Source organism: Alligator sinensis, unplaced genomic scaffold (genome assembly GCF_000455745.1).
Source record: "Alligator sinensis unplaced genomic scaffold, ASM45574v1 scaffold643_2, whole genome shotgun sequence".
Lineage (NCBI taxonomy): Eukaryota > Metazoa > Chordata > Crocodylia > Alligatoridae > Alligator > Alligator sinensis.
Genome location: NW_005842588.1, coordinates 791,348 through 800,157, shown reverse-complemented (window position 1 = coordinate 800,157; position 8,810 = coordinate 791,348). Strand labels below are relative to the sequence as shown.

Sequence of the window (8,810 nt, the reverse complement as noted above, 5' to 3'; positions counted from 1 at the left end):
ATGCCGGTCAAGGGCTGGGGCTACCCATGCAGCCCTCGACAGCCTGCCAAAACTGGGTAAGCGGCCCTCCGCCCAAAATAATTGCCTGCCCCTGATCTATTCTGATAAGTACTAAATGATGTCTACTAACTGGTCTGGTTAAAACATATATGGGAAAAAACTGTATTCTACCACTACTTTGTTTACTTCCAACATGCATGCAATTCTTCAGTTACAGGTATTAAAATAGTTAAGCAAGTCTCAAAATACTCTCCCCCTTGCTCTTCCCCCAAAACAGATGCAAACAGACAAGTTCACTCCAAGGTAGAACATCCACAGAAAAGACAGTTTTATTGGACTTAACTAAGTGATCCAATGTTTAAACCATCCACAGTTAGATTAACAATGCAATTGCAGAGGTACATAAAGTAATGCAAGAAATATTTTCCTGCCTGCCATAAAATTTAAGTATAGGAAATAAAAGACAAAAATGGGACGAGACGCTTTTCAAAACCACAAATCTGATAAAAAATAAAAGCTCTTACCAACTAGGTATATTTAAATAGAATTTTAAATTGGCTTTTCTGCTGAATTAATTTTGTGCTTTTGAGTTCATTTAGTTATAAAGAATTATAAACCAGTAGAGCTTGATAAGTACAAAGTTGACCAGATTCGTTAAAAAAAAAAAAAAAAAGGGAGAGAGACATCCATTACAAAATCCTGCCCTTTTAAATCTAAGCCACATTAACTTCATCCTGTTTATTTTGACTCTCAATATGGTTGACACGTGCAGATTTAGAATAAAATTATGAATAAACCTAGGAAATAACATTAAACAATCTTCTTTATTTTTAAAACAAGTGAGATGTACCTTTATACTACAATTGTGTTTGTGCAGTGGGTATCCCAGATGGTGCATTTATTTCTCCCTTTTTGTCTTCAGTGTTTATTGGAATTTTCATTACCTAAATGTTCTGGATAATTTATTCAGTTTAATCCAACAATATGGAATAAATTGCATCAACCGTTTTGGTTATTTTGTGATTTTAAAACTACTCCTGAATGAAATCCCAGACATCACTGAAGACCATATGTACTACACATGCATATTTACAAGACATTCCACCGATATCATGGCACAGACACAGTATGCATGAATCCACAATGAGCAAATCACATCACTACAATGCTCATTAAAGAGTGACACAGCTGCTTCTGCCTACAGCAGTTAGCATTTGTGGGCAACAGTAAATTTGGACAAGCAGCAGATCACAGGATCCATAACCGATAAGGGATTAGCCAGAAATTTGAAGATGCTTGTAGAAAGATATAAAATGAACATTTTATTTGAACTTCTGACCCGAGTTTCTCTATGCACACCAGTTCCACCTACTAATCGTGTTGCATCTACAACCTTGGAGGAATACTGCATCTCAAACATAATGCATTAACAACCATGCATATACAAATGCATATTCCACAAGAGACTTCTTACCCACAGTACAAGATAAACAGCATAACATTATTGATTAGTCCTCATTGACTCCTACTCACCATTGTCTTGTCAGAGTAATTTTCTAATACACAATGAGAATTTCTCATTTGTATAAATTAATAACAATCAAACAGCAAATATTAATAGCGCTGAATTCTCCTTAGGTCTCTATTGACTGGCCAGATCAATAAAAAATAAAACCCACTGAAATGCAGTCCTTTAATTTTGACTGAGTAATAACATTCAAACAGCAGGAGAGCAAGTGATTTTCTAAAGCTCTTACGTCAGTACCACAAGCCGTGGACTGGTATTAAATTTAGTGCAACAGTAGGAGCTATTTAAAACTGAGCTATTGAGAACTGTCATTAATTTACAATTATACAAAATTTTGGAGAAACTCTAGACGAACTGCTTCAAGGAAAATACAGTTTAATTCCAGTAGCAGATGGGGCTATTTGGCAGAGGACAGTAGGCACCAGAGACCAGTAAAAAGATTTTTTTTTTTACAGATTTTACTCTGCTGGCTGAAGTAGCTAAACCTCTGCCAGTTTGGATAGGACAAGATAATGATACAGGCTACCTGTGATTATAGAGTCCCAGAAGTAACTGAAGAGAAACTAAATGGTTAGGTGTATCTTGGAATTATTTGCGCTTCAAAATTCATGTTCAAAGCAGAGATCTAGTGCTATCTCCCTACCCCACAGTTCACCCTTAGATGACAACAATGGTCTGTTACAGAAGTTTACCTAATTTTTGACTGAACTCAAGGAAAAAGAAATCCTTAAATATAGATCATGAAGAGTAATTACAGAATATTCTGCATGAATATTTCATGTAGAATAAAAACACACAGATACAAGCAATCCTGGAGAAGACACTTTTCTGGTGTTACCTTTAAAAAAGGTATGAGTGGCTTGGGCTGTAAAGCTCTACCCCGTTTTGAAAGGCACCAAGGCTTTTGGAGAGATGTGTATCCTAAACAAAGATGTACTAGGTTCACTTTAATGTGGTAAGAACTTCTTTAACTCAATGAAAGTGTGATCTCTGTTCAAATAGAGTGACATCAATAGGCAGGGCAGAAGACAGACTTTTTTGAAACCTTTGAAAGGTCCTTGGGGAAAGAGGAGTTCAAATGTAAAAGACTTCTCAAATACAATAGTATTGTTTCAGTTGTACAGCAGAAAGAAGGAGCAACGTGGAGAAACCAATGATAACGTCACAAGCAATCGTGAAGTAATAGTCAGCTTTGGCACTTGTGTTACAGGTAATGTGTTGTGCGCATTAGCAGCTGGGCAGCCACCCAGTGCCACAGATTGGTTTATAAAGATGATCACCTAAATAACTACTGTATTTCTATCATGAGTAAGGCTGCTGAGAATCCAGTGGTCCATTTAAGTGAGATGCTGTTTTCATTATTTTCAGAGGCTGATTGAAAAGCTCATTAGCAAGAATAAGGATAAACCAGAATGCCATCAATCAGCCTGACAAGAGACAAGAGCGAGTCTTTAAATACATTAATAGACAACTTCTGTTTGTTTGTTTTTCAAATCCTGACATGTTATAGACAGTCAAATGGCTTGAAGTGCACATTTAACTCAAAAATATGACCCTAATTTTTATCTAGCGTCTCTTGAGAACACAGGGGCGAGAGAGCACACCCTTTGGAAACCTGAGGAGAGGGAGCCCATTTCATTCCTTTTCTGTAATAGGGGCCACAAGTATTTCAAGATACAGCTGAAGAGGTGTTAAGAAGCTGCAGTGTCACAGGCTGTAATCAAAACCTTTACTATGCAATTTGCAACAACTTAATAAAAAAAGTTACAAAATACCCCCCCCCGAAAGTTTTAATTGAGCGAAATGTCCTGTATAAAAGTGGGCCACTTCTAGTTGGCTTAAAAGAAGTCCATAGCTGTTGGTCTCTTCTTCACTGATGTTGTAAGCTGTTTCTTTGTTTGAAGGACTCCTACCAGCGTACCTGCAGACTTCAGTACTCCATGAGAAGGCTTTTGTTCAGGATTGAAAGCTACCCGAGAGAGTCCTTCTGGGCTCACCAAGATACTCTTGTCTGTCTTTTTAAATTCTGTTAAATAAAAAAAAAAAAAAAAGAAGTGAAAGTTATTGGAATTTTAGGCAATGTCCCCATCACCCAAGCAGTAGAAAGCACCATGGAATCTGAAACCAGGAATCTGAAAACCCTGGTTTGGCAATGGTGATGTATGCATGTGGGGTGGGAGGGAAGCAGGAGCCTGAAAGAGGCCAGGACCTGAGTCTACAGCTCCTGGTGATGTCTTCTCACCTGCCAGAACACTGATACCTCAACTGTGTTCTATGGACTGACTGGTGGCCTGCAGGGAACTGGATGGTCACATGGAGCTGTTCTTTTTTCCAGCTCCTACATCATCACATTAAAAATACAGCTAAATACTTTCCTCATCTCTTTTCCTGAGGTTGCCATACTTGTTCTGTAATTAAGCAGGAAAGGAGATACAATGCAGATTGAGAACCCTTATTCTAGTCAACCTAGCAAAAAGTTTTTGGAAGGAATTGTTTTTTGGGGGGGAAGGAGGGGTGAAATGTACTGTTCCTCCTGTTTTAAAAAACTCAGTCCTAGCAACTGCAATTAAGAACAATTGCTGACCACAAGGCTTAAACATTCATCTTCCTCATGAAACTGTATTATGTACACAGGCATGCATGCACACACACACACTTAACATTAGCAAGATTATACACACACATGCACATCTATTGTAACTCTGATTTGAAATATTAAATATCCTAATAGAAGCCTTGCCTAATTCCACTAAGGGTCAGTATCAAGAAAAAGAACAGAAGCACAATCTTTGTGTGTGTCCAGTGTGGATGGGTCATACTTATATGTTACCATTATTAGCAGCAGAGTCAGTTAAGATGAAAGTGGAATTGTGCTACAGAACTTGTTCTCCTACTATGGCACATGCACCAAGAGTAGTTCAGAGACTCTTCTGTTTGGAGGCAGCTTTTCCTGAATGGCTCTCTTATGACAGTTAACACAAGCAAAAAAATAAAATAAAATACAAAAAAGCTGGGGGGGGGCAGGGAAGAAGGACTTGAAGTGTCTGGAGTTACTGAATCCAATGCTCATGCCCTGAGGCATCAATCTGACTTCACGGAATCATGACATCTCCTTTATCTAGCCTAGAGGGTCCCAAGTTTCAGTCTCTCTGCTAGATGGGCTTTGGGTCCATAAACTATACCAAAATCATGATGCATCTTCTGAACCATGCAAAGCAATGGAACCAGAACCTGTGCATACAGTTACCATGCTCCCCTTTTGCCTTTCCACCCCCTACTAAAAGAGATAAGGCACAGACTCACCAGTAGTCATGTTCTTATTCAACCCAAAGGTGACTTTTTTGGAACTGGAGGATTGAAGCTTGTTTAACTACAGAATAAAAACAAAGCAGAACAGGTTTGAACAACATTACGTTCCTTCCTTGGCATCCTAGGTGGGGCCATAAACATTCCAGTTTCTTTTCCTCGATCTGATACCCTCTCCACTTGAACAGACTAGGCACTGCAGCCCTTGCTCATTTCTTGCCATACTCTCTGCCATGAAACAATGCATTTCCTTAGAAGAATACTCTTTGACGTCTACTAGAGAGTTTGCCAAGGAGCAAAAAAATTAACTTCTGCATGCTAAGAACATTGGCCCATGGCATTCCTAGCTGCTGGAGTGCAAAGGGTCTTAATAAATTATAACTTTAGTAAGGTTTAGAAGAGTTACCAGGGAAGGCCCCAGCAGCTTATGTCTAAGAAGGATGTATTCAGAATCCATCCTCTGTTACAAGTTTCTGTTTAACTAACCATTTTACACATGTGCTCAGGGGACTAGGAGTGTAGCATGCATGTGTGTACCAGGACTACTAAAGCAGCTGTAAAATTTGGTTAAGGACACAAAGTTGTACTTTCTAGTTTACCCCACAAATAAAAACAAGACAACAACCATAAGCCAAAGCAGCCCAAGGAGCTGAGTTAAAGTTGTGAACAGTTGTCCCTGGTCTCAATCATTGCATTTGTAGCACTATACACACCCTTATAGTGTATAGATGTACACCGGGGTGGGCAAAATGCAGCCCGCCAGACCATTCTATCCATCCCGCGGGGCCCCTAAAAAGTTTAGAAAATTAATATTTATCTGCCCCTGGCTGCCTGTCATGCGGCCCTTGATGGCTTGCCAAAACTCAGTAAACAGCCCTCCGCTCAAAATAATTGTCCACCCTGATGCACAACCTACCTCTAGCACCTGAAAAATGGTGCAAATGCTACAAAAATGTTCCTGTTTGAAACAGGTGATCTGTAGCACTACATGCAACATCTGAACATCTACATATAACATTACAGGGGAGCACTTGCTCCCTTTGCATCCCAGTGTTCCCCTCCCTCCTTTTACTCCTTTCCAAGGGAAAAAGGAGGAAGGGGGGGGGAAAGGGGCTCCATGACTGCTTGCCAGAGAGCAGAGCTGCAGCCCAGCCAGTGGCAGGGACAGCTGCTGCCAGGGGTAAGGGATTAAAATCCTATTAAACTCAGATGGCTGATAGTCTTGAGCCCATACAAACTATGAAATGATACTGTCAAAGTTGTCAAAATGCTCACTATAACAGTTTCTCTTTTTTGTGCACTGGGGAAAACTCTCCTTGAAACAACACTTAAACCCCCCTGGGCAATTACATCACTGACTACTGAGTGGCTCCAACATGTCTGTTTTCCTCTCGCCTGTGGTGCCAAAATTTCTATCAACATATACAGTGCTAAGTATTTGTCAGGAGCCCCTGGGTCACAACTCATCTGGATATGATAGAGCAGACTGGAACTGTCTTCCCCGTGGACACAGGCACAACCCCTGGAAATGGGGATCCCAAAACATCTTGATGTGTTGAGCTATTTTAATTCAGATTGAACTATCATGCACTGGGGCCTAAGTCCCCTCAGCAAATTGCCCCTCAGCTTTTTGAATGCAGGTGGCAATGAAGTGCCTCTGAGCTCTGGAAACCACACTACAAGCAAAACCCTTGTTCTGGAATATCCAATCAAGACATATTACCTGCAGGGATGTCCTGGTAGAGGAGATACTGCCTTTGGCTTTCCTGAAGAACACTGGCTTTGGTAAAGTTGTTTTTTCAAATTTCACAAAGTCATTTCCTGTCTTTGCTTTCTTCTTCTTCAGTGGAGATAGAGCACCACCAATGTCCTGGGAAAGGAGGGTGAAAAAGTCAGCTTGGGAGGAAAGGACAAGAGCCACCTGAGGGATGGACAGTGCAGTAGTCCCTGTCACTGGTGGCCAAGTTTAAATACTGTCTCAAGTGAAAGCTAACTGGTGCTTGCCTATTAGTTCCCAGTTTATACTTGTTTCCATTATTTCCAAGCATGCTACATTTTGAAGTATTTTGTATCTGTTCAAAGGCAGCTCAGGACTGGGACACAAGAGTTAAATATCAAGAATGGAGGTGATCAAACTGGTAAGAGCCATGTCTGCACTGTCAAATTTGAGGTAATGCCATCATTTTTCATAAGCACAAGGTTTCTCTACCACCTTCCATATCCAGCTGAGGCCTGCTTAGATTGACACATCTACTAGTCAAGAAGTGAGCAGGATCGCTGTTTTCAGCAACCACTGAACTCTGCTCCTTTGGTCAGACAGAAAAGGGTTACCACCAAGCAACACAAACACACTCTTCAAATGCTTTCCTACAGAGGGCATATCCCAAACACATTTTTTTAGCCTGGAAAAGAACAGGAATGAAAACCAGTCCCTCTTGCAGATCACCAGCCATTAAGTTGGTGCCTTCTCCTCAGAGGCATGTTGAGCAATATCAGGCTAGATGGCAGAGGCAAAAAAAGTTTTAAATTTTTGATGACAGCTCTGTGGGGCACTAGCATCAGATCCACTAGAGCAGGGATTCCCCAGCTATGGTACATGTACCCCTAGGGGTATACAACATCTCTGGGGGGTACACAGGAGAAATTATGTAATGGCTGATTTAATTTTCATTATAATAATTGGTATTTAAGGAGTTAAAATAAAACCTATGTTGGTAGGGGTACGTGGACAGCTGGTAAACCTGGAAGGGGGGTACACAATAAGAAAAAGTTTGGAAACCTCCGCACTAGAGATTCTAGTAAGCTTCTTCATCAAAAGAAAGCAGCAGTAAGAACTTGATAATACACACTTAAAAAAAAAAAAAAATTAAAAAAAGGTTACTCATTTTGTCATCTCTCCAATGCTACGACAAGACAATTTACATATTGGGGAAATTGAAACAGGAGCCTAGCTTGTCAGGTAGACCAACAGAACAAAACGTTTTTCTAGTAATGTTTATGCAAGCTTCCTTTAAACTGCATGGATGTGAGATATAATCAAAGAGCAGAAAGTCACTAGGACACGAATGGGTAGATTGAGAGGGAGGGAAGGGACAAAAACCCCAAAACAAAACAAAACAAGCAAAAAAACCCAAACAAAAAAACCCACCCCCAGAAACCCCAACCATCCTCCACCCTGAAATAATTCTAGTGAATATTTGCACATCCAAAACATCCCTACAAAATTGCAGGAGGGGAAAAACAACAACCAAGATACCCTAGCAAAGACATCTTCCTCCCTCCAAGGGCATGTCTCCACTGGCTATGCAGTGAACACAGGAGTGTTACTTAGCAGCACAATCCACCCATTCGCTCTTGCTCTGCATGTACCAAACCCCAGATATCAGACAGCACCACTGGTTCAGTGTGTTGCTGAGAACGTACCTAGCATGTCTCAGAAATATTTTATCCCGGGAGTATATGTGGGGGCAGACCCAAGGCTGTGCTATACTGCGTAGACTATACACCTCATTTCTGGGCTTTGGTGAGCATTGAGTGGGGAGCAAGGGGGTGGGAGCGTGTTTTTCAGTGGTAGTTCTGAGCATATTATGAAGGCACTACCAGCAAGCCTAGACTGCCTCTATTCATCACCAAGCAAAGGCCCACCAGTCACAGAGAGTAATCAATCTATAAAAGAACTTGTATCAGTAAGTACACTTCCTGCCCAAAATAACCTCAGCACAGGCCTGGGAGCAATGTATTCCTTTCTGAGAATATGACCCATTCACAGAAGTAATCTTGGAAGCACTGACTGCAGTGAAGATCACCACCCTGACTACAGCCATGTCCATGTGATGAAAGAGGATAAACATACATCATGAGACTGTCCCCAGAAGGTAAATATTGGCACTTGCCTTGAAAAGGAAAATTTAAATTAATACAAGAAATTATCCCTTAAAACCACTCAGACAGCTGAAAGCTAATGGGCCTGGCAGCA

At 40.7% G+C, this 8,810-nt stretch overlaps 1 protein-coding gene across 1 annotated transcript in view; it reads right to left on the bottom strand.

The window, feature by feature from the left end:
- Positions 1 to 304: 304 nt before the first annotated feature.
- Positions 305 to 8,810, bottom strand: part of RRP1B (ribosomal RNA processing 1B) — a 33,876-nt gene continuing 25,370 nt past the window's right edge. Inside the window, exons 15-17 of the mRNA XM_025214539.1 lie at positions 6,558 to 6,704; positions 4,832 to 4,898; positions 305 to 3,554 (exon numbers count right to left, since the gene is read on the bottom strand). Coding sequence (XP_025070324.1) covers positions 3,367 to 3,554; positions 4,832 to 4,898; positions 6,558 to 6,704 — 402 coding nt within the window. The 3' untranslated portion in view covers positions 305 to 3,366. The remainder of the gene's footprint in view (positions 3,555 to 4,831; positions 4,899 to 6,557; positions 6,705 to 8,810) is intronic.